The sequence below is a fragment of the Thamnophis sirtalis genome, unplaced genomic scaffold (genome assembly GCF_051295495.1).
Source record: "Thamnophis sirtalis isolate CommonGarterSnake01/CBP01778 unplaced genomic scaffold, rThaSir2_p1.2 scaffold_6, whole genome shotgun sequence".
NCBI lineage: Eukaryota > Metazoa > Chordata > Lepidosauria > Squamata > Natricidae > Thamnophis > Thamnophis sirtalis.
Genome location: NW_028261386.1, coordinates 106834080 through 106861357, shown reverse-complemented (window position 1 = coordinate 106861357; position 27278 = coordinate 106834080). Strand labels below are relative to the sequence as shown.

The 27278-nt window shown below is 36.8% G+C and overlaps 1 protein-coding gene and 1 non-coding gene across 7 annotated transcripts in view; one reads left to right on the top strand and one right to left on the bottom strand.

Annotated features, from left to right (window-relative positions):
* Positions 1 to 25991, top strand: part of SOBP (sine oculis binding protein homolog) — a 148149-nt gene extending 122158 nt beyond the window's left edge. For 5 of the 6 annotated variants that reach the window (XM_087718683.1, XM_087718685.1, XM_087718682.1 and 2 more), the window contains 2 exons: positions 8127 to 10090; positions 24112 to 25991. In XM_087718683.1, the coding sequence (XP_087574809.1) occupies positions 8127 to 10088 (1962 nt within the window). In that variant the 3' untranslated portion in view covers positions 10089 to 10090; positions 24112 to 25991. Of the gene's footprint in view, positions 1 to 8126; positions 10091 to 18803; positions 18888 to 24111 lie in introns of all 6 variants that reach the window. The other variant, XR_015697076.1, reaches the window with a different exon arrangement.
* Positions 12360 to 12495, bottom strand: LOC148045151 (signal recognition particle RNA). The gene has a single exon (XR_015697211.1).
* Positions 25992 to 27278: the final 1287 nt, after the last annotated feature.

The window sequence follows — 27278 nt, the reverse complement described above, 5'->3', positions numbered from 1 at the left end:
GCTGCAGGAAAGATCCTTCCTATAAAGAGGTGTTTCACATCTCAAGAAAGCTCTTTTGTTAGGGATTTGCAGCTTTCGGGATGTAAAGTGGAAAACATATTCCATAAGGAATGTTGGTGCCTCCATAAACAAGCCATGACTTTCTGAGTTCCCATAACTCAGTTTTTTTCTTCTATCTTGAGTTGTCCCTTTTTATCTGAATAATACAAATTCATTCACATCTACTAAAAGAAATATTTTCCTAGGAATAATTATCTCTAGTATTTAATATTAACAATCTGAAGAATAAATTTATTATTTTATTTTACTTGACTTTTTCTAAATTCTTGAGTACCTAGTCACCATGTTACTGTATTGTTTGTGCACATCTACTTAAAGGCTGTCAGTAGTAATTAAAAAGACTCAAAATTTTTGCATATTTTAAATAACAAGAACTTTCCACTATATGCATACCTTTAATAAACAAAGTGCAGGAGTGCTGAACATCTTCTGTGCTTCAAGTTCATTGCTGTGAGTTTATTCATTGATCATGCTCCTTTGTTTAGTTCCCCATTTACATGAAATCTTTGCCCCTCTGTCACCTCCTATTGTTGCTCCTCCATTGTTTGACCTGATAAAGCTGCATCCTTCCTTACTAACTAAGGTTTGTTTACTCTCTGCTCCAACACTGATCTTTTTTCAAGCACTACTTCAGGACTCTTTTTAATTGTAGACACCAGTCAGGCCAATTTGAGGTAGAAATACAAACACGACACAGGGATTGTTGGTCAGTTATTATAAGGTATGTACATGTTCACTTCTGTTTCTTAAGATAACAGTAAAGGGTGTTTTTTTAACTTGTTCCTTCATCAAGATCTCAGCAGCACATTAACAATAAGGAGGGGAAAATTAGTTGGAGACTTTTCTCTTGAAATATCCTGCTAAACTCCACTGTCATACTTCTTTGAGTGATTCTGAGACCTTACTTAGTTTTAGAAATCTCTGTTCCCCAGTATGTCTTTGGTGTTAGGCTGTGTTCACTGGAAATATGAGAGTTGTAATCCAATATATCTGGACATGGCCTAGTCAGAGAATGCTGCTGTCTATACAAATACCTGATCACTGGGATGAAAGAAATGTAATATTAATCTTCACTCACATATTAATCACAGACTACTAAATACAGTCTCCGATTAGATAAAAATGAGAATATGGAGGGGAATGACAATAAATCAGTTTTTGATAACATCCCTGATGAACTAAATATCTAGTAATTATTGATTTTACTTAACACTATGAAGTCACACACAGCTAGTTTTCTTTCTCTGTCTTTATTTCTCTTTCTCTATTATACCAGAGATGCAGCACATTTATTCGCATAGAATAAAAATTACTGGAGTAGAAATAATGTCACTTAAGAATTAATGGATCAGATCTGTCTTACAGATTTATCATTTCAGATGAGGTCAATGAATTTATGGTACAAATGGCTATATCCCCAAGGTAATAAAATGGAGCAAAATTATTCATTTTACTTCTGACTAATATTATGTTCAGAGTAATTACAGATTTCTCCTATGAGCTCATTCAGATTCCTTAAGTTGTGACAGATTGAACATATATCTTTCATTTCTATAAAACAACATTTTTCTATCTGTAAAATATACAGCATGTGATCTATTTTAAGAAGTAATTTGCATGCTGAATAAACTCAGCTGGTTAAAATTCTACCATATTTCATTCCAAATTAAGATTCAAATTTTAGGACTTGTTCTTCCTTTTAGTGTATTTAAAAATATATTTTCCTTTGATTGCATGTGTGGCAATTTCTTCTTACATTATTTCATTATGATTTTAACAGGGCATGATTTTAAACTCATTTTAAACCATTTTTTTCTATTCATTTGGAATAAATAGAGATTTACTGCTATATATCAGTGCTGTTCATTCTAAAGGGAACACTCAATTTAATTCTAGCAAATGATTAGTAGAATAATTCAACCAATTCAAATCAGTTTGAATTCTAGCAAATTATACTACAAGTTTTGTTAACAGGATATCCTTGAGATTAGTTGTAGTAAGATCAAATTAATATTATTAATTCATGTGTTAACAAAAATGAAACATTCATTCAGAAGAATGGGGTGATAACATAAACTGTAGCTAAGTGTCTTGGTATGTGCCAATGCTCCTCCTCCTCCTCTTCCTCTTCCCTACTGCTATTATATATAGGTAATCTGAATTAGATTCAGTCTAAGACTGGTGGAAATTTAATAATTCAAGTCCTAACCAATACCTAAGAATTATTAAAATGGTCTCTAAGAATATTGGCAGTTGCAAGCAATATGATCTTTTTTTGTAGTAAAATTATGTTATTTATCAAGTCTGATAAATTCAGTATTTCCAGATATCAAGAATTCTTTTTGGTATCACTCTATGGGTTCTAATCATGATTGATATAACAAGTTTTCTTTTTTCATAAGCATTCAACAAGTCCTCATATTTTGTAATTTTTCCAATTGTTTTTCCTTATTACTTATTTACTTGTTGTTTTTCCTTATTGCTGTTAGTCACACAGTCAGCCAGATGTTCAGACTGGATCTGACATTTTTGTCCACTTATTAAGTCTTTTCGAAGATTCTGGGATAGGTAGATCTTGATGTTTGATAATGCTAGAGTAGGGATGTCAAATTTGTGTCATCATGGCAACGTCACGTGATGTATTGCAATCCCCCCCCCCTTCGCTAAACCAGGCATGGCCGTGGCCAGTGCGGGATGCATCTGGCCTGCAGCTGCGAGTTTCACAGCCCTGTGTTAGAGCTATCGTTGCAGGATGTAAGTTGTTCTAAACAAAGCTGCCTTTTGAAATTGACTGATGGTGAATTTGTCATTAATATTATATACATAATAATGTGACATTATAGCTGCCAGTTCATTAACTGGCATTTGCCTTCATATGCATCAAGTTTTTCTCAGAATCTAGGATGTTAAATGTGTCAGCATAGTATATGTGTGGATCCAAGCACAGTGTGGCCTTTTCTAACTGACAAATGGAAATTTTGTCAATATACAGATTTGCCATCCAAAAGTTTTTGGTTTGAGTTCTTTCGGTAAGTCCCAGTCTGCTGATAATCACTGGGACCACCATGGCTGGTTTATGCCATAATCTTTCAGCTTCAATTTTCAGATATTGATGCTTTGTGATCTTCTCCAAGTCTTTGTTTCCTACTATCCCTTGGTATTGCCATATTAATTATCCACACTTCCTTTTTTTTCAACCATAGTTAAATCTGGTGTATTATGTGCCAAACTTTATCAGTTTGTATTAAAAAATCTCAAAGTATTTTAGCCTGTTCATTTTCGATTACTTTTTCAACTCTATGTTTCCACCAATATTTCATTACTGGTACATGATAATTTTTACAGATGTTCCAGTGAATTATTCTGGCAACTGTGTAATGTCATTGTTTATCATCAGTTTGTGCGATCTTGTTACATGAGCTGAATGTACTGAAGCTACTGTTCCTTCTTTCCACAATCTGCACTTTGAATCATTTGCTGTTTTTCAGTTCTGGCCTTATTACTATAGTTGATCACACAGTCAGCGAGATGTTTATATTCAATTTGACATTTTCTTCCATGTATCAAGTCCTTCCCAAGGATCTCGGATAGGCAGATGTTGTTTGATGTTGTTAAAGATATCATTGCAAGATGTAACATGTTCTGAGTAAAGCTGACTTTTGCAGTTGTCTGAAAATAATTTTATTAACGCTGATAGTGTTTAAGTAGTACTCCAGATGTTTTGGGATTGTACCCAAAGCACCTATTATTATTGCAACTATCTTTGCTTTTTTTTTCTGTAATCATTCTACTTCCACTGGTAGGGCTTTGTATTTTTTTCTCCTGTTTTATCTCTCCTGTTCTGCTCTCTCCAAGTACTGCAACATCCACTATCTAGACTGTTTTGTGGTTTTCTTATCAAAAATTGTTCTAAAAATTGTTTAGAATTCTGTTTGAATTCTAAAATCCCAGACCACTTTAGCTTCTTCATTTCTGTTACTATGTCTATTTTGTGGTCCCACCAGTTCTTGCAGATATTCCAATACACCATTGTTGCTATTTTGTCATGCCGCTGCTTGTAGTCAGCCTGTGTGATCTTCTTGCAGCAGCAATTATTATCCACTGTTTCTTTAGCTTCTTTGCAGAGGTAGCATTTGCTATCTGTTGCTGTCATCTCAATTCTGGCTGTGTATGTATTTGCTCTGAAGCTTTGGTCTTGTGCAGCCAGAATTAGTTCCTCTGGTTCTTTCTTAATTTCCTCTGCTCTTAGCCATTGCCAGATCTTGTTGTTATCTGCTTCACTTGCTAGGTTTGTAAGTTTGCTGGTGCGGGATGGGGTGGGGTGTGTGTGTGTGTGTTGTACTAGCCTTGTTGCAGTATCTCTTTTTTATTCTTCTGGTCTTTCTTGTCGACCAGTTTAGTTTCTCCAGTATTCAGTAAGCCTTCATGGTGTACTAGCTTCAGTGCATCTTCTTCTACTGCAATGCGCTCTACATGGGGCAGCCCTTGAAGAGTATTAGGAGACTTCAACTGGTCCAGAACGCAGCCGCGCGAGCGATCGTGGGTGCACCTCGGTACACCCACGTTACACCTATCCTCCGCGAGCTGCACTGGTTACCGATCAGTCTCCGGATACGCTTCAAGGTGCTAGTCGTAACTTATAAAGCCCTTCATGGTATTGGATCTGGGTACTTGAGAGACCGCCTGCTGCCAATTACCTCCCACAGACCCATTAGATCTCACAGGGTTGGCCTCCTCCGGGTGCCATCTACCAGCCAATGCCACCTGGCTATTACCCGGGGGAGGGCCTTCTCTGTGGCAGCTCCAGCCCTCTGGAATGAACTCCCCGCAGGGATTCGGACCCTCACCTCTCTCCAGGCCTTCCGAAAAGCCGTCAAAACCTGGCTTTGCCGGCAGGCCTGGGGGTGATGAGTTCCCTCCCCTCTTGACATGTATGGTTGTGCGACTGTTGTTTACTTTTATTATTTGTATTTTGTTTTTTATGTTCCCCTTTTTCCCCCTTGAATTGTTCGCCGCCCTGAGTCCTCCTGGAGAAGGGCGGCATACAAATAATAAAATTCTATTCTATTCTATTTTATTCATTGTCCTTCCAATGCTTTCTTCTTCTTATATGATGTTGTTGCAACTTTCCATGCTCCCCTATGCTTCTTGGTTAAGTAGAGTTTGTCAACATTGCTGTGTGGATAAAGTATATAATTCATTATCATTATTTTTCTGATCTTCCTATCCAGAGTTAGTTTTGGCTGCACTTGCTTTTTCTACCTTTTAAATCATTACTTTACAGAAAGTGTTAATGAAAGCAATTTTTGTGTTCTAAACTATTGCCAGTGCTCATTTTACATATTAATTAGTAAGTCTTAATACTTCCTAAACTTTCCATTTCTTCTGGAATCAGTGAGCTTTCTGACTACCTCCATACCCATTAAATAAATGTGTTATTTAATTGTAAGATTTTGCTATCCCACCAATCTTCCTCCCTAGTTAAAAATATTGGGCAATTTTTTTTAAAAAAAAGTTTGCTCTAAAATTGAGTAAGGAGCATTTAGATTTTCTGTTAAAGACAGTTTCAGAACAGCTAACAATTAACTGGATTCACTTTGGATATGGAAAAATAGTGAGATGAAAGCATAAAATACAGCATTGGATATTCAAAAGTGGCTGGCTAACTGTAAAATTGCTTTAATTGCAAAAGAAAGAGAATTGGTTTGGGAACACAATTCTTCAAGCAACACAACATGGAAAAATAATTGTCAGTGTTGTAGTAAACTTAATTCATATAGGTTAAGGTCTGAGCCTGTTTGTCTCATGTAACACCAAGATAATGTAAACTAAGGAATTACTTGTTCTTGGTGCCACCGATTGCTCAGATGTGATTTCATACATACTACAACAACTGATTCCAAAGAGACATACGCTAGAATATTGTGACTTGTTACAGGGAGTAAACTTCAATGACCACATTGGATGAGGATGTATATGATAAATGCCCGTTGAATTAAATTAAGTCAAAAAGGCTTGATTCATATGGTTTTCTGGCTTTTATTGAAATGCCAGTGAGATGTTCAACAAATGCGCAAGCTTTAAACAATTTAAGTTGTATCACTGAAAAAAATCAAGAATTGAATACGACTAGTCAAATGCCCAGCATATGTTGTTTTCAATTTGTTTATATGACAAATGGTTATTTACTTTAATGCTATAATTTTGTTATGACATCATTTTGTGTATGTTTAAGGTTTTTCAGTTCTGGATACTGTGCAAAGGTATACAAAGAACAGTGCATTCGTATACTTTTATCTCAATATACGTATCATAGATAGCATGAGAAAAAAATCTTTGAAATATTATTAAAATGGAATGAATGACAAAAACCGAGACTGACACTGTGCATAAAATCTGTAAAAAAGGCACCAAAAATTCTGACATCTGTTGATCTGTTTATAGCTGAGGAAAGATTATTCATTTTAATTCTTGTTTAAAATGCCATATGAAAGAAAAGGCATTTGTGCAAACAAGAGTCATATTTGCATTGTAGATCGTGTCTCTGCCATCTGTGAGAGCTGTTGGTGTTGCAGTATTAATGTGTTAATGAAATCATAATAATTTCTCTAAAGTAATGGATTCCGAAACCTAGAATGTCTATTTTTTGAACTTTGGTTTCTAGTGATTTACAACTGGGAAAACCTTTCACAGCTTAATTAGTTCTGGAACCATAATTTACTTTTTTTAAATTGGCAGTATCTTTACCCCACCAAATAGTAGGATAGAAAATAACTTGTATTTGGAACAGAAAGACTAGCATCATCATAAGAGGTTTTGTCTTATTTTTTGAAAATTGGTTATATCAATTTTTGTCTGCCAAAAGTATATTCAAAAATGACTAGTTTAAAAAGCATGGGCAAACAGCTTGGATAATCTTTCCAGCTTGTTAAAATATCACAGTTTCTGAATACTTGAAATTCATCCAGGTTTTATTATTATTTTCTACTTCATAATTAGAACTAACTTTTAATGCTATATGATGGTTTTTCTGTTTGGATGCAATGTAATACTATCCCAACATTGCTATTTATGGCACTTCACTAATTTAAAATGTCAGGTTGCATTCTTATACCATAGATAAGTTCCTTTCAGTTTTCAAAAGTCATGAGGTCTTTTTCCAAGTGTTCCTTGATCTTATTTTTATAACTAGAGTTCCATTTTTCAGTCAAAATCCATATCACCAATTGTGCTTATGCATAAATACCATAATCTGAACCAAGGCCTATTATAGTCATTGATCTTAAGCTTCTTAATGTTATATTGGACTCTGATCATCTCCAATGTTTATATGAAGTTTCAAAGTACAATTCTATACATGTTTACTCAAAAGTCTCAATATGCTCAATGAAATTTACTTCCAGCTCATTTTATTTAATACTTTTAATATTTTTGAAGAAAGGGCAAATCCAAACAAAAATCACATGGGTTATTACATCTATGTTGTAGAATGTGGAGAAATCCTGAGCCTGCAATCCTGCTTGTAATTAATAGACATTAAATCCGCTTGAATGGAATAGTTTTCGTTGAGTAAACTAATATAGGGTAGTTTTTTTTCTTAGTTCATTGCAGAGATAAGACCTGATGTGAAGTGTTTCAATTCCACTAAATATATTATGTTTTAATGTAATGATTTTAAAAAAATCTTTTTACAACCCTATTGCTTTTCCAAAACATCATTTAGATGTGAATGTAGATATAGACACACATACATGCACAATACTGTTTCATTTACTGAAGGTTTTCAGCATTGTACATGACAACTAGATTAAATATTATAAAAATAAGTTGTGTGAAGGTGTGTGTGTCTGTAGATATCTATATATTTGCCTATATACGTAACAATGTTAGATCAACTATATTTTGGGGTCACGGCATGCAAGTTTCATGAAATATATTTTTTCTGGATAATTCAGATATTTAAACATCAGTTATCAAAAGTAAAAAAAATACTTTTAATGCAAATGACAGTATAAAAAAGAAATCACTTTTTTCTTACCTGTTTTGATTTTGTTACTGTGTTGTAGGTGTGTGACTGGTGTAAGCACATAAGACACACAAAAGAGTATCTGGATTTTGGGGACGGGGAAAGAAGGCTTCAATTCTGCAGTGCAAAATGTCTCAATCAGTACAAAATGGACATTTTCTACAAAGAGACACAGGCCAATCTTCCAGCTGGACTCTGCAGCACATTACATCCTCCAGTAGAAAATAAAGCAGAAGGCACTGGGGTGCAGCTGCTGACTCCAGATTCTTGGAATATATCACTAGCAGATGCTCGGAGAAAGGCCCCATCCCCAGTGTCTGCAGCTGGCCAAATTCAAGGTCCTGGACCATCCGCGTCTACCACTGCCTCTCCGTCTGATACTGCCAACTGCTCTGTCACTAAAATCCCAACACCAGTTCCCAAACCTATTCCCATCAATGAGAATCCAAATATTCCACCAGTTTCTGTTCAGCCACCTGCTAGTATTGTGCCTCCAATCGGTGTCCCACCTCGAAGTCCGCCTATGGTGATGACAAACCGTGGACCAGTTCCCTTGCCCATATTCATGGAGCAGCAAATTCTGCAGCAGATTCGTCCACCGTTTATTCGAGGGCCACCTCATCATGCCTCAAATCCAAACAGCCCTCTGTCCAATCCAATGATTCCTGGAATTGGTCCACCACCCGGTGGTCCTAGGAATATGGGACCCACTTCCAGCCCAATGCATAGGCCAATGTTGTCCCCTCACATCCATCCTCCAACAACTCCAACCATGCCTGGAAATCCTCCAGGCTTACTACCCCCTCCACCACCAGGAGTTCCTTTGCCCAGCCTGCCTTTCCCTCCTGTAAGCATGATGCCAAATGGTCCTATGCCCATGCCACAGATGATGAACTTTGGTTTGCCATCTCTTGCCCCATTAGTGCCACCACCAACCCTCTTAGTGCCATATCCAGTTATTGTTCCACTTCCTGTCCCAATCCCAATTCCAATCCCCATTCCTCACATCAATGATTCCAAGCCCCCAAATGGCTTCTCGAGCAACGGGGAAAGCTTCATTCCAAATACACCCAACGACACAACAGGGGCTAAGCCAACGAGTAACTCTGTGTCCCCCAGGAATTCTAAACAAGGCCCTTCCAAGTCTTCTGATTCATCACCAAGCTGCTCAGGCCACTCCTTAAATCAAACCCAAGTGCATCAGCAGCACAGTAAAAATGAAGTTGTTGATTTGACTGTGAGATCGAGTAGTCCTGTGAACAACAAGTTTGGTTTTCCTACAGTGCTACAGGGACCACAGGATGGTGTGATAGACTTAACTGTAGGTCACAGGTCTAGACTACACAATGTTATCCACAGGGCTTTGTATGCTGAAGTCAAAGTTGAACATGAAGCTAGCAGTGTTGTGAATCTGACTTCGGGTAGCTCAGATAAAAGGAACTGCAATGACTGCAAGAAAAATTGCAGCCCCACCGAAACAAAGACATTACTGGGTGGTGATCCACCTCATTGCGGCTCCCTCCCAGTTGCCTCCGGCACTCCAGAAAACACTGCAGCTGCAGCCTGCAATGTCATTGTGAATGGCACAAAAGGCCCCGAGGTTTCTAAGAACTCAGAAACACCCCAAGAGCAGAAAAAGACTCAGCTTCAACCGTGTTTGCTGGAGGAGCTGCCGGTGAGTGAGCTGGAATCCGTTAAGGAGAATAACTGTACGTCAAACTGTCGCCGAGAAGGAGAGACTGGTAAGAAGGCGGGGGAAGAATCTCTGTTTGGGGGAGACAAACAAGACCCCAACCTTAACAATCCGGCCGATGAGGATCATGCATATGCTTTGCGGATGCTACCCAAAGCAGGCTGCGTCATCCAGCCTGTACCCAGACCAGCGGACAAGACTGCTATTGGACCCTGCATTATTTCAACGCCAATTCTCAGCACAGGGCCAGAAGATCTAGAGCCACCACTGAAAAGGAGGTGTCTCCGAATTCGAAATCAGAATAAGTAAAGGTTCGTGTAATCCCTAAAGTCTTCTGTGTGAGTAGAATTGATATCGATGTTTTCAGGTAGGATGACATAAGAAGGTTGCTGTTTGAAAAACGGGGGCAAAGGTTCAAGTTGTTCAACTCATTCCCTTAAATTCATTACATATGTCTTGTGTTTGTCATGCAACATTTTCGTACTTGTTTTACACACATCAGCAGTGTCTTGTTTCTTTATCTCATGGAATATTCTGTTACAACTCTGGCAAAGAAATGGTTGTGAGATATCTAGCCTAACGAAAAGTTCCTTTGCAATGTTAGTTTTTCAGACCAGGAAATCAACCTGGTCTCCGGGGCTAAGTCATCTATAAAACAGCAATTTGGGACTTGTGGGTTTAATTATCACCATACATTTTAAGATAATTTTAGGGCAAGCAATTCTAAAACTTGGAATTACACAAAATGTAAAAGCATGCTTTTTAACTTTTATCAAATACTTTCTGAAGTGTACAGTTCACAAGCTTTTCACAAGCTTTGTTTGAGTGGAGATAAAAGTGCAATTTCTGCTTACTAGTTTGATTCTTAACTATTGAATCACACTGCTGTGGGTTCACTTCTTCGTAACATTTTCTATTTTCTCTGCCTTTAAAAAGCATGTTTATGCCAATATAATATGCACTTTTAATGATCTTTGGGCAAGGCAACCTAGCGTACAAAAATAGAATTTTTTAAAAAAACACAAAAGAGCCTTTTTAAACATAGAATTGTCAAATGTATAATTGCCCATTACATCTTTGTTTCAAAGCTGTTAATAGTATTGATAATCTTGCTTGGGGCTCATATGGGGTTGGTTAGAACCTTGAATAACCTTCTTTTAATTACTTTTAACATTGAATTTTAATAATCTTTGCCTATTTTAAATTTTGTATACACTTTTAAGTTTTAATATTTTATTTGTACACCATCCAAAGGCTTTCCCTGAGGGAGCTGGGCAGTTCATAAATTTGTTAATAAATAATAAATAAATAAATAAATAAAGGTAGGACACAGTGGTGGGTTGCAGGCAGTACGCCCCAGTATAGGCATACCAGTGCAATGGGATTCGGAACCCACCACTGGTAGGACAAGAAGCAATGGGTGGAAATTAATCACGGAGAAAAGCAACTTAGAACTAAGTACAAATTTCCTGACAGTTAGAACAATTAATCAGTGGAATAACTCACCTCCAGAAGTTGTGAATGCTCCAGCATTGGAAGTTTTTAAGAAGATGTTGGATAACTATTTGTCTGAAGTGATGTAGGGTTTCCTGACTAAGCAGTGGGTTGGACTAGAAGACCTCCAAGATCCCTTCCAACTCTAAAACAAACAAACAAACATTCATTCTGAAGTAATACCTAATATCAGAAATATACACTGAGGTCCTGCTTTCTGTTTATGCTTACAGAGCAAATACAGGCTTCTGACATTTCAATGCACAGGGATGCTATACTGAAAACTTTCCCTGGTAGCAACTAGCCATAGCATGACTGATCCCTAGGGGCATTCTTTTTCTCTTCATGATATTGCCTTAAGTAAGACCACTCCATGAGTTGTTCTTACTTGTTTCAGGGTTAAAGTAGTGCTTCCTCTTCAAGCAGGCAATATGTTGCAGCAGTTGAGCAGCAACGGAGGAGTGGTGAGGAAGGGAAGGCTGCTTAATAAAGCAAAAGAAAGGTCTAATGTTTCAGGTGCAAAATGCTTTTGAGTGTAACTTTAGCACTCTTTTAAACTAGTACCAGAATAATGCTATTCCGGAACAGGGCTTAAAACATTTGCTTTAAGGCGAGGGTCCCCAACCTGTGGGCCACACTAGTGAGGGGATTGCAACCGGGCTGTAGAAACAGCTGGTGAGCATGTAGGTATGTTTAGCTTCACCCCATTTGCACAAGCGGTGCCCCATTTGCCATGGGCGGTGGGCAAACACGAGCACATGCTCAATTTGCATGAGCAGCATGTATGTGTGCATGGTCACGCAAATGGAGCTGCATGAGAGCTTGCCAGTCACTTGCATGGAACCATCCCCTCCCCCCTGGACAGTCCGCAAAGCCATAAACACTGGGGATCTCTCCTTTAAGGTAACCCCACAAAACATTTTTGTGAGACAGTGAGTTTTGACTAAGACAGACCAGAGCCGTACTGGCCATCTGTCAAAATGTATGTTATTTGCCAGCCCCACCCATAGGAAGTAAATGTATTCTCACTGGCTGATGACATTCAATGGATGGGTGGAAAACCAAGCCAGGGGAATCTATCCCAGTGCTATCCCACTATTGATTGGCATGGGAGTTTTGACCTGCTCCGTATCCAACCTGTGCCAGTTCACCTCTCCTTAGGCAACCTGGTGGCCCTCGGCTCTCCGGAGATCACCATATTGATGCCTACCTTGTATAGCACCTTTGCTGACATTGTGCTATGGTCATAAAGGGTTGTTGGGAGGGGGGGGAGCGGGAAGGAGCACAATCATTTTCCTCCAGCTCAATCAATTCACTATACACATTCCAACAGGCATTCCTACAAATATACGAAGGATCTTTCCGTAATTGTTTTTATACACTTAAGTATTTCTTGTCAACATTCTGCAAAGTATTCTGTTACCCATATTATCAAGTTTGCAGTATTTCAAAAAGTACAACATTTTGTATTTCAGGAAATGCCGTAATCCCTATAGATTTGTGCGTTTGTTTCTGTTGTGATTGTTGAGTGTCACGTAGTTATTAAAATTCTATGGATTGTTAAAAGTTAACACATGTAATAATGATGAATGTTACTTAAGTGATATTTGCATCCTTGCCAATTTTAAAAAAATAGGAATTTAATTCAGTCCCCTTTTGAGAGAGAGAGATGGATGGCTATATATAATTTGAACAAATAAATAAATCAGTTGATTTTTTTAACTAACAGTAAAGAATAGCAAGCTACTTTAAAGTAATTATTTCATTTTCTGCCTTGGTTCTGCAGCAAAAACAAAACAGTGGGCACCATTGTCAATCCAATGCCTCATCTTCTAACATAAATTATTACATCTATTGGCTGTTCATACTGAAGCTAAGGTAGAGGAGAGGGTTTACTATCTTTGATTAGATCATCTGTACACTTCAAAGTATTCACTAGACAGGTGAGGTGGATAAATAATTAGACTGATCCCATGTACAAATAGTCCTCAATTTACAACAGTTCATTCAGTGATCCTTCAAAGTTATAACTTTGAGGAAAATGAGCTATGACCTTTTTTCACACTCACAACTATTGTGGCATCCCCATGGTCACGTGATCAAAATTCATATGCTTGGCAATGGGCTCATATTTATGACAGTTGCAGCGTTCCAGGGTCATGTGATCACCTTTTGCGACCTTCTGACAAAGTCAATGGGGAAGCCAGATTCACTTAACAGCCATCTTACTAACTTGACAACTACAGTGATTCACTTAACAACTTCAATTTCAATTTAAATGGATTTGTATGCCGCCCAATCCCGAAGGACTCCGGGCGGCTTACATAAAAACAGTTTAAGAAGTATTAAAATAATTTAAAATATAAAACAAAGCGAATTAAAAAAGACACAACATGCATTCGATCTTAATGGGGCTGAAGCTCGAACGAAGATCAGCAGCCCCAGGCCTGCCCGAACAGCCAGGTCTTAACAGACTTTCGGCCGAGAGAGTGGGGAGGGTCCGGATCTCAGGGGGTAGATTGTTCCATAGGGCCGAGGCAGCTACAGAGAAGGCCCTCCCCCGAGGAGCCGCCAGACGACATTGTGTAGTCGACGGCACCTGGAGAAGGCCCACCCTGTGAGATCTTATTGGGAGAAAGGTCCCAACTGTGGGAGAAAGGTCATAAAATAGGGCAAATTTTACTTAACAGCTGTCTCGCTTAGCAACAGATATTTTGGACTCAGTTGTGGTTATAAGTTGAGGACAACCTGCACTAGTTTTTTAATCTAACCCCCCTTCACACTTCATCATTCGAACCCTATTTGCAGAAGAAATTTATATCAGATATATGAGGCAACTTCTGAAGGGGACGATTATAATAAATTTAATAAATAGAGTAAAATATTGACACAGATGAAAATTAAACCCCTCTCCCATCCCATTTTTAATTCTGCAACTATATTACATGTCTCTCTATATAAATATGTAATTTACACTACATTTAATCAAAAGTAATGTATATTAAGTATTAGGTTATTAATGTTAATACAATATTAAGTTATACTTGTTCTTGGGTAAATGTGTATAGGATTAAGTATCTGCAGTATTTCTTCTAAAGCGGACTTAATTCTTTACTATTTAGGTAAGTATAATATGCTAGCATTCATTCATTCATTCAATCAATCAATCAATTAGAGGTAGATTTCGGAGCAAACATTATTAAGTAATAATAATAAAACATAAGATTTTATGTTCTGTTTACTTTATATTTTTATCTAATATGTTTTATGTAGAGGGAGAAAGACATACAATATGCATAAATTCCCTGACACAAATGCTAAATTTTTAGAGGTATGCTTTCAAACTAATCACCCTTGAAAGACCTACCCTCCATGATAAAAGTAAATGTAAGAATGGTCTTAAAGCCGCCTAAATTAGTAGGCAGCACTACTTCATTGAATGAGGAAGATATTCCAGATGAGGATATAACACAGATTTCTATCAGAGAAGTATTACATTGTTGGTAATTTTCAGTCCCTTTCCAGTATGAATTCTAAAATTTACATTTTTCACAGCTCTATACACTTTTTTGACACCTTCGTAAAGCTATTCATTATGGCCTCAAATATTTTTTCTGGTTAGTAATAGACAAAACAGATTTAATCTCATTATATGTGAAATCAGTCTCCAGGGTTAATCATTCTACACTTTCTTAAATTGAACCATGTTTGCCATTTCATTGATCAAAGAGACCCTTCTGAATCACTTCACAATTCCCTTTGGTTTTCACCAACTTGAATATTTTGTTATCATCAGCAAAATGGGCAACTCACAGTTTACTCTTAAATCAATAAGAGTTTTGGTTTCTTTAGCTAAGAGAAATAAAGTCTAGGTATGCTATATACAATTAAACAAATAAAAAAAGTGATAGGAATGCATAACCCACTCAAAGCTCATTCAAAAATGTATGATGAATTTCCCTTGGAATTTAACAGCAGCAAAATGGGAATGAGCATGTGAATTTATTTCATTTTAAACTTTGCGTAACCAAATTTCATTTTTAATTTAGCTTTGCTATTTTTTTGGACTATGGCTTCTAGAAGGGCACTAGGATTCCAAGTGAGTTTCTCTCCCCCCCCCCATAAAAAGGCTTCAAATCCTGTACAAAATATCCCAGAAGGGGGCAATTCTTTGGTTATTAAGAATGCCATTTCCAACTGTGAGATCCTTCAGAGTAAATCCTTTTTTGCACTGAAGAGGAGAGGAGATTGAATGCTAGTAGTATGCCTTAAAGGACTTGTTGTTATTGTTAGTTGTGAAGTTATGTTCAACCCATCATAACCCTATGGACAACATTCCTCTAGGCCTTCCTATCCTCTACCATCCTCTGGAGTCCATTTAAGGTCACACTTAAAGACTTGTAGGGATAGATAGATATGTAGATTATAGATAGGTAGGTAGGTAGGTAGGTAGGCAGGCAGGCAGGCAGGCAGGCTTGCCCACTCAACTGGTGTGACACCCACAGGCCTCAGATATACCTCCAAGACAGAAAAAAACTGACCACCTCTAAGGAAATCTCCCCAAAGTTTACTCCCATTTGCTTTTTATCCCTCAATGTCTCCCTCCAATAGCTTGGGTCCCCAAGCTATGAGGGGGTTACAGCTAGACGATGCAAATGGCTGGTGAGTGCATGCATGCATCCTCACTTGTGCAAGCAGAATGCCCGCTCCATTTGTGACATGCCATTCGCACAGAGTTGCATGCAGGTAGGTGCTTGCCAGCCACTCAGGTGGAACCATCCTCTCTTCGCCCCCCCACCTTTGCTAGTCCACAAAGCTGGAAATGTTGGGTAACTCTGCTGCAATGGTAACAAATGCCATGACCAGCAACATTCCTTGGCAGAAACTAGGTTTTAATTAGCCATCCTGATTCCCATTTTCAATCTTGGCTCTATGTTAAATAATTCTATGCCCCAATTCTACTTTTTTTTCAACTCTGTGTCTTCCCTACATATTTCCTGAGAATCTTGCTTTTCAGACAGTTGCCGATTAGGTTCCATTCCCATTCTTCATTTTTTCACACGAGCAATCTCCCTAGCATTTTTGTATGTGAGATGTGGTCTAAAGTCCTGCAATGTTTCTCAAGTATTTCTTCCCTTATCACTTTTTTTCCTTCAAGCTTTGTCTTTTTGTCTGTATCTCATTTTACTCTTGTCCCTTTTTTTTACTCTTATCTTTTTTGACTTTCTTTCCCCTTATCCCTAATGTGACTTTTTTTTCTAGACACCTATTCTTTCCCTCACAGAAGCTAAAATAAAAATTTACAATTTAGGATGATATCATGTATGTGTTTATTAAAATACAGCCCCCCCTATTTTATATCAACAAACTCCGAACCATGACATTAAACCAACCCAATTTTGTCACTTTTATCAGGTCAGCCAGAATCTTTTAAACTTATATTTATCTATTTTTCTTTTTTTATCTCTATGTTGGCCAAAGTCATCAAGGAGTCAAGTCGTTTTGGGTTTGGATAAATAAATAGTGCTCAATATGCTTTTACGTTTTTTTTATTAAACATATATGTAGCATGGAAAATGTATTAAACATTTAAATATTGTAGTTGTATAGTTGGGATGGATCAATACAGATGCAGAAAATAAAAATATTTGAGCATTCAAATATTTGGTCCCAGATGCTCCATGGATCTGTGGTATTTGATTAACTTCATTTTGAAGTTTGGGTTAAAAGCTACTGCAACAGGGAAAAGCAGCATGGGGAAAAATCTGTACTTGCAATGCCAATGTAAATTTTGTTGCCATACTATTTGTGTTTATTTCTCATCTACTAATCATAATAGAAAAAATGCTTGTTTTGTCTTACTATTTCAAATCAAGTGTCCCTATGTAAACTGCTACTAATCCACAGACTATAAAGATTGATGTATATTTTATATTAATTTATATACATAAAAGATAAGTTAAACAATTTATAAGAGAAATGTACTACTATCATTTTAATTTTTTAAACTTTTATATATATATATACAATATTTTTTCCACTTTTTGCTCACTTTTTATGGCTAAAATCCCATTCAAATGTATTTAGTTCATTCTATTGAATTTGATGGGGTTTCTTCTGAGTAGATCTGTTTAGGATTAAAATAACTTTGCATTACAATCCATTGTGCCACCTACAGTGTGGTTTGTTTGATAGTGCTTAGTAAGTTCTGTGAATTCTTATTACTTTTGAATTAAAATCCTGAGCAAGGAAAGTGTGCAAATCATCGCTATTAATCAGGTAGGTGGGTAGGTAGGTAGGTAGGTAGGTAGGTAGGTAGGTAGGTAGGTAGATAGATAGATAGATAGATAGATAGATAGATAGATAGATGATTGATAGATAGATAGATAGATAGATAGATAGATAGATAGATAGATAGATAGATAAGAATGCAATAGTGTTCTAGGAGCTTTAGTCATTCTCGCCACATGACCACAGAAGCATTTTTAGACAATGCTGGCTCCCTTGGCTAAGAAACGGAGATGATCACCCTAGAGCTGGACTTGGCTGGGTAAGAGAAACCTTTATCTTTTACCTTTTATAGACAGATGAAGAGATTAGCAGAAAGACACACAGACAGACAGACATGGGGCAGGAGAGCAGACTGAGCAAGCAAGAATGAAAGGTGAATTTCAGCAGACATCTGAGGGTTTTGTAATAGTTATATAGGTAGAACATTTTGAATCCTTAGATATGGGAGAAGTGAGTAGATTCTTATTTATGCCACAATTTGAAACCATTTTCTCCCTGTGCTTATGCATTATAAAAATAAGTAAGGCAAGAATATTCAGACCAACTCAGCTAATAGCACTGGCTTAGGTGCATAACCTTAATCTTGTGCTTTACAAAATTAATGGGGAATATAGCTACATATAGCAGACAAGCTGGTTGCTTGTTAGAGACAATAAATGGAAAGGAGAAGCATTATAAGTGTTATATGTTAAAACTAAATGTCTATCCTTTCAAATAGAGAATTACATTTTCAATATGACTATGAGCTATATCTATAGGGTGAAACTTCCTTGGTCTAAAATCTATCATGGCCTCTCTCTCTCTCTCTTTTCAATCAACTTCAGTTTCACTGAAACTGAATTGTACCATTTAAAAAGATGTAGCTACAATTCAACATTAATTACTTTAATTCTAAATTAATTGGAATTTTGGAATAAAAAAACCATCTTACAAATATATTTAATTAAAATCCCATCACAACTATATTCCAATTTGCAAATCACCAAATAAATTTGTGCTTTAATGTCTTCACAACTTGACCAGATTCAACCCCTGTTTAGTCAATAGAACTTACCTGGTGACTTTAGGCTAATTATATTCAGCTGAACCCAACACACAGGATATTTGTACAAGCCTCTGAGCTTGCATGAGCCGCCTTGAACACTCAAAAAGGCGGGGATAAAAATGGATTAAATAATAGTAAAGTTTTGTACTAGATTTGAGCCTTATTGTTCGATTCCGCTGTGCATTGTCTATTAGGTACCATGTGGGATCTGTTGTACCCCTTGTGAAAGGTGTTTGTGGCTGGAAATATATTTGTGCACCAGAAAAGGAATGAAAAAGGTAAATATGAAAATTCTGGAAAAACACCTGAAATTTATGTCCTAGCAAGAAATATGTTTATTCAACTCAGTGAAAATCAGGTGCTAACTTCCCATTGCATAAGTATTCTACAATATTAGGTCTCTTTCTTGGTATCCATGGATTTATTTCCCCAGACTTCTTGGTATTTGAAAGAAGGACATTTGAGTTTAACACATGTCTCCATCTGTAAGAATATCCGCCTAGAGCTGGCTTAGTTTTCACAGTGTTGCTAAAATGTTTCTAAAGTTTAAGCCAATGTACAATAATAAATATCTAAGACAAAAAGAGCAAACTGTTTATTTAAAAAAATCCTCTATGTTTAATGTCCACCCCAATTAAATTTGAATTTCCAATTTTTGTTTTGAAAACTCAGTGTGTAACATAATTATTTGATTTGGAAGTGTACATATTAAAGCACTTGTGTAGTGTAAAATAAAGCAAACAATTAGGTTCAACTTCCTTTGGTGTTCTGCAGTTAACCAATATTAGCCTGTCTACGCTATATTTAGAGTAATTTTAAGCAATTTCTGACAATCTTCCTGAAGTGCAAAACTTGTTATTGATATTATGTGCTGCATGATTGTACATTTTGTATGACTTAATTGATCTGCTATTTAAAGATCTTTTCCAAAAGATATCATCCCTTTGTCTAGGACATTTTGAAAAAGCATGGAATATGAACAGTTATGCATAAGGATGCATCGTAAGCTGACTGAAATTTTGTGTATGTGTATCTGTCTGTCTCTCTGTCCTTGAGTCTGACTGTCTTAGAGTCAATATTGACTCCTGGCAACTACTTGGACAAGTCTCTGCACTTATATTAGCAAGATTTTATATTGCCACTGCCTCCTTCCTTGGGCCGAGAGGCCCAAGGGCACCCAGCTGACTTCATGCCTAAAGCAGAACTAGAACAGACAGCCTCCCAATTTCTAGCCTGGAACCAACCATTACACCAAACCGCAGTTTCATAAATAGCTGCACTTCTCTGTGGTCCCTTTTATTCGCAATATCTATTTTTAGTGCACCCTCGTGACCAAGTGGAAGTCCCACTGCACAGGCTGACCACCATTTACTAATTCCTAGCTTAAAACATGCATTGCTGATAAAAATTGAAGCCTGAAGCCAGATTTCCCCAGTACAGCGTCCGCCAGAGATGTTGAACCTCAACAATTATGAAGGCCGATATTCAACACATGTGGAGGGCCCAGGGTTGCAGAAAACGGTAGTAAACTGTACTTTACTAAAAGGTAGAAACAGCACAGGTACAGACCAGTACAAATACAATATGATTCTTTTCATGAAAGACCATGACAGTGGATTTATACACAACTTATTACAAGAAGGTAATAAGATTCGCCAAGATCCCAAAGTGAGAGCCAGTTAAAGTATCAAGCTAGAAATGGAGGGGGGTGGAATTGAGTTCTACTTTCACTTTATGCTGGGTGTCCTTGAGCCAATCTCTCTCTCCCTCTCCCTCTCCCTCTCTCTCTCCCTCCCTCCCTAAGGAAGCAATGGCAAACCACTTAGGAAAACTTCTCAAGAAAACTGCAGGGATTTGTCCAGAGAACTGCTAAGTGTCAACACTGACTTGAAGGCACACCCACCCATACAACATCCTTTTTCAGCCTAGAAGCACAAAAGGCCATAATTCTGTCAATACTACAATTCATTTAAAAATGAGCAGGGCTTTGGTATTCAAGCAATATGTTGCTTGAGAGCTTTAAAGTCAAAGGCATGAAAAACAACACACAGCATCAATTGCATCAAAGTACAGTTCCTGAATTCTAGTTTAGTGAGAAGAAGAGCACAAGAATATGATTACTCAGGAATTCCCAATATTTAAGCAAGAAAATTCTCTCCTGAAGTTGAAATTAAAAGAATAAAATAAAAATAAGTCAAATCTATGCAGATTCACTCTTTAATTATGAAGAAGTAATGGTGCCAAATACATTCAGCTCTTCAGTATAATATGGTGAACTCTAAAAAAAACAATTTGGGAGAAAATGCACCAGGGCAAGGATAGACAGAAGAGCAGAAACTAACAAAGGAATTTGATGTAGAAAACAAAATACATTGAATGTTAGTAGCAGCTAATGCTGATTAAAATGCTTTGAAATAAGCTACGTACTGCTTTTTCAATGGCTCCCACATTCTTATTTCCCCCCCAAATAATATGTTTTTCTCAATTTTAGTGATGTGATGTCATTTATTTAATTTTATAGGGGAGAGACATAAATGATTATTCAAAAGCAGACACTTCAATAAAAATGTTGAATACATTCAGATTTTGAGAAGAACAGAATTCATACAAATATACAGCATAGCGTATATAGGTTTGAACAAAAAGCGCATATAGGTTTGAACATGCCACCTGTTTTATGATAATTTCAGCAAAACATCCCTAAGAAAATCATGGGCTTGACTTTGTTCTGAGCCCATTTCTGTTCCAAAGGAGCCAGGCAAATGATCATTATCGTCCAGATACTGTGCTCAGTGGGCTAAATTACTACATTACAGTCATTAAAAAATAATAGTGCACTGTTTGTTTATACCAACATTTCCCAGTAGGCAAAACTTTCCTTTTACTGTAGTGGAACTCTGACAACATCGGCTATGAATAATAAGCTCATAATATTAATTGTCTTGGTTGGTGGAACATTGAATCAAGGGTGACCTTGAATGGGCTTAGAAGCTAAATGGGGTTTAGCCTGGTTAATAATTGGTTGGGATTCCTTCATGGATTTCAAGGCTGTAGTGTAGATTGGGAATCAAAATAAATAAATAAATAAATAAATAAATAAATAAATAAATAAATAAATAAATAAATAAATAAATAAACAAATAAATAAATAAATAAATAAATAAATAAATCCTAGAACAAGACAAAACTAACTACTTCTATATTTCTGCCAAGAAACCTATATGGCTAATCGCTAAAGTCACCAAATATCAATTTCAACTTGGATACGTTACATTTTTTATTATTCATTCTGTTTATTTTATTATCCATTCAATAAACTTAGGATATACATTAAAAACTATTTGCTTAATATACTGAGAAGATGGCATTTTCATGTATAGAGCAGGGAAATTGTAGAAATTGTAACTCTGAAATTGAGTGCTTATAGACAAGATGTCCATATTGTGTCTGATCCAAGCAACGTAAGATAAATTCTCAGTATATTTCAGTTAACTGTGTAGCATATGAGATTGAAGGTGCAAACATGATTTTCCAGTTGTGCCAACTTTTTCAGTCAATTACACTAAAAAGCAAAACTGGAAATATGAGGTTGTTTTAGGCAGATATACTGTAGAGTGTTTTTTCCAGTGCTTCATGAATTGTGTGATTCCACCTACTATAGAATAGAGTGAATCATCAGTGGCCGTCCCCAGTTATCAGGGGACTGAATAAGCACAGAAATTATTTCAAATGTGTCTTTTAAGAAATGTTAACAAACTAAATTACAAGGCACATCAATCAATGTTTTATTTTAGAAAATGGGAAACTATTAGTGTCTGCTCAGGTTTCTGTGCAACTGAGGTGGCTGTTCATATGAATCCTTATTGAAGAGGAAGGGGAAAATACTATGTAAGCCTATTCATACACTATGATCAAATTGCTCCAAACTCACATGACCTGTTCATACAGGAGTTAAATAATTACCCTATCATAATTTGGGTCTCTGATATTTCAGATTCCAGATACAATGCCTGAATATTTCTGAAACCCACAAGATATTCTTTCTCATATCTCACTGATCCTTGATAAATTAAAATGCCACGTAATAGGATAATATAGGATCTTCTGTTCCAAGTACCTCTTCCATCAATTCCACCTGGGAATTATGGTGCACAGTTAATTATTAGGAAGAAACACAGTCATTTGCTTATGTTGATTAGCTTGCTTAGTTTCTCTGCTCTTGAATTTTTTCCCCCTGAACTATGAAATTATTCAGTGAAATCATGTAAGGAAACAGGTTTAATTGTTTTTCCTTCCTCTCATGTAGGAGATAAATTGGATTGGCTAATTCCACAATTTCAGATAGGAGACTTATTAGTCAGTTTATTTCTGAGTCAGATAGATAGATAGATAGATAGATAGATAGATAGATAGATAGATAGATGGATGGATGGATGGATGGATGGATGGATGGATGGATGGATGGATGGATGGATGGATGGATGGATGTATATGTATAAAAAAAATCAGAGAATATCATAATTTGAACTGACAATGTTATAATAGCAATAGCACCTAGACTTATATACAGCTTCACAGTGCTTTACGGCCCTCTCTAAGTGGTTTAAAGAGTCAGCATATTGTCCCCAACAATCTGGATCCTCATTTTACCAACCTTGAAAGGCTGAGCCAACTTTGAACCATTCAGAATCGAACTCCGGGAGTGGGGCAGTGAGTTAGCCTGCAGTACTGCATTCTAACCACTGCGCCACCATGGCTCTTTTAATGATGGAATAATGATGGAATCGATATCCAAGTCTAGAGGCTGGGTTTTTCATGAGTTGAAAGTGATGTGATATCATTGTCCATAGAGAGCATCTTCATTTCTCTTTTGTCTCTAGTCCAAAAGTTTAATTTGTTTCAGTGCTTGATGAAAGACAGGCTCAGGAAATAAGCCACAGGAAGAGTTTAACATACCATCCAAAATTTGAGTTATCATCTCTTTTCTTTAAATTATTACATGGTAATAGAATTTTTGAGCTCATAGCCACTGACAGCTCTAGAAGTTTGAAGGTTCTTTCGAGTATTGATTCCAAAGAAATTCTGCCACTAGTTGGATTTTTATGAAGAAGAATTTGGTAGATGGTATTGCAAAAATTCTTTGAAGAATAAGGTTCCATATACATTAATGCAAGGGTTTTAAACTCGCAGCGTCACGTTGCCGTCACATGACATTTCGTGGCAATTTTCCCACTTGTGGAACTTGGGTAGGCATGCCCTGCACATGACACATGCAGCCTGCGGGCTGCCAGTTTGACCCCCCTGCACTAATATAAATTAAGCCAAACTATATTGTTTTCTAATTGTGCTTCTTACTCTGCATGCTTTCTGTCCTTAATCTTCTGTTTTCTCTACTCTTGAAAGAACCTTAATGTTATGACTGAGTATTCTCATTACATCAAGTACAATACTGAATCGTTATAATGTAGTGTAGATATTGACATGTCTCTTTTGTTGTTGCAGGAATGCTGATATTGACAGGGTACCTTGCATGGAGAAAGGGAGCAGAGCAATCAGTGCTACTTTACCAGACAACACCAGCTGGTCCACTCACCACCATATCTGGTCAGAAATCAAGAAAACAAAGCCATTTCCCATTATTTCTCTCAGAGGGAAGGCTAAAACCCTAGGGTGCCTTTGGGTCAGAAGACTGTAAGCACATCATGGACCCCTCAAAAGTACTCTCAGCATTCCGATGACCACGCCCCCTTCTCCCTAGACCTTTGGTTTTTTGCCGGTGGAGGATTTTCCTCTGATTCTAAAGCCACATGGACCAACGTATGTACTTCTTTTTTCCCTCATAGACTTCAAGGTTCAAATATTTGAAGTTGGACGATGAAATGGATCCCCCCCCCCAAAAAAAAACCTGCTGTGGTTTTGCTGCTACATGAAGAATTGTGATTTGCATTGTATGGTTTTGGACCTATTCGCGTTGTAATGGGAGGTGGTTGAAGGGGCTATACTGGAGTATTGACACTTCAGAGTCATCTCTATCTCCTACCCATGATGCACTTTTAAATGAAGAGTTATTAGAATATTTTATTGGCTAATATACTTTTTCTGTGTTATTTTTACAAAGGCCACCTTTATCCTTTTTAATGCCATATTTTCAGTGTTACACTTTTCTGGCTTTTAATTTTTATTTTTATTTTTTAATTTTGATTTGACAGATGTAAGAAGCAGCATGAATAGTTTATATTGTGGTTTTTCAAGAGACTGAATGCCAAGAGAACTCAGTAAATGTTTATTCCTCTCAGTTTTCTCTTTCAATTCCCCTAAAATAGAACCCCTTTTGGGAACAGAGCAAGAGTGTTGAACTAAAGACCAAAAAATAAAAAAAAGGGGGAAAAAAGGATCCCCTCAAGGTGTAAAACTATCTGGGGGAAATATTTGCTGGGTGTTATGAAAGACTTGGATGAAATTTCAACCCTGATGGTTTTGCAGTGATCCAGGAAGCCAGTGAGACAATCTCTCCAGATGTAAAGCTCTTTCATGATAATTAGAAAGGTATGGCCAAGCCAATGAAAACACGGGGGTAAAGTGAGAAGCAAGTCCCCATGATTTTGTTTCACTATTTGCTTTCTCCTGTCATGGTTAAAAGAAATGTGCAATCTGATTCTCAGTTGGTGGGTGGAGGATAACAGGGTAGGATTTACTTGTGTGCACTTGTATAGTTGTAGCCAAGAATCCAAAAGTACACTAGAGCACTGATTTGGTAAAACAATTGGGAAGTATCCCATTTTGGACAAAATACTTAAGGGGGGGGGAAATTGAGGGGGGGAAATACATTCAAATCACCTTGTGATCCAGTGTAACTGTTTACTAACTTGAATAAAGCAATTGTTCACACAATAGTGATCAGAGTGCACCTTCACTATACGGCTATTGTGCTTAGCAAAGGGAGAAACATTTGGGAAGATTGTGATTCAAGGAGCTTGGGAGCAGGGTCTTAAATTAAAGCCAATTAAATCAGAACTTTGTAGCGATGGTGCACTGATGGTACTTTGTACATATTGTATTTCTATATTTTTCCTTTGTACAGATTCACTTAAGTCAAGCTACTGTTTTACAGGGGCTCCTTATTTATTAGGTCTGTGAAGGCTTGGAAAATTACACCCAACAAGCAAATTCACTTTGATTTTAAAAAAAAATATGAGAAAAAAAAAATAGGTGTGTGGGAGGGAGGGCAGAGGGTCAGTGGATGAGCTCATGAACCCATGGATTCTCAAAATCTAACAAAGGCAAATTTCTATGGAAAATATAAAGCATTTTTAAGATGCTTCTTGTTCTTTTTTCTTCTCCCTGACTGGTGTCAGATTTAATAAAACAAAATAAATCTCCAAGTAACAGTGTACTTAATTTTGCTGTCGTTTCCTTTTTAAATCTATATATATATCTATATATGAGAGCACAGAATGTCTTTATTTATTTCAGGAAGTCCACAGATAAAACCAATATGGTAAAAGTTAGTGTTAAATGTAAACTTTAAAAAAAAAGGATTTGGGTGGGATAAAGATGAAAAATAAGCTTTTAAATACACTACACACTGGCTTGGCTCCAAGTAAATAGAAGGCTTGAACTGTCTGCCTTAATTGCCAATGTCAAATTCAACGTTAAAATGATTTCTTCATTCTCTGACAGCCATTTGATTCCACCACCCCCGCCTTTCAGTGACCTTTTATCAAAAAGACTAATAATTCCTCATGTAACACATAGACACCTATGGTATATTTTTATATCATTCCTGAAAATATTTGCTTTGTATCTTGATAATTATTTTTAAGGAATCTGACAGATGCCCACACATGCTCCTTTCTTTATATACTAACCATCTGATGAATCCTATACAGAGCCTTTATTGCTGAATTCATAATGCTAACCCTAAGGCAGAATAATCTTATGAAATATAATGACGTAGAAAAATGCTAATTAAGTATAGGAATAACATCTATCCATATTATTATGGTTCATCATACACTCAGCCAGATGTTTAGACTGTATTTGGCATTTTAATCTACCTATCAAGTTCTTTCCAAAACCTGGAAATAGGCAGATGTTGTTTGATGGTGTTAAAGGTATTGTTGCAAGATGTAAACTGTTCCAAGTCAAGCTGCCTTTTGCAATTCACTGATGGTGATTTTGTCAATACGATGGAGTTCAAGTGGAGCTCCAGATGTTTTGAGATTGCACCTAAGATGCTTACTATTATTGGTACTATCTTTGCTCTTTTTTGCCACAATTGTTCTACTTCTTCTTCTTGCAGGTCTTTGCATTTTGTGATTTTCTCCATTTCTTTCTCTTCTATTTTGCTGTCTCCAGGTACTGTCACATCCACTATGCAGACAGCAGAAGAGAAAAGAAAATCACAAAACAGATTATTATTATTATCATTAAATATGAAACTCAAATGATCAAATGAACATTAAAAAATGCATCACAAATATCACTGACTGGTGCTAATGATTGATACGGGTTGCTGCCAGTATTCTAGGTATCAACCAAGTACCTTCTTAAGATGTATGATGTTCTGAGCAGCACAGTTTTTTGCAGTTCCGCTTAGGTTATTACAGGAAGCTGCAATTTCTTGATGTGTTTTATAAAATTCTTGGACATGGTTCCAAGTGCCCCGA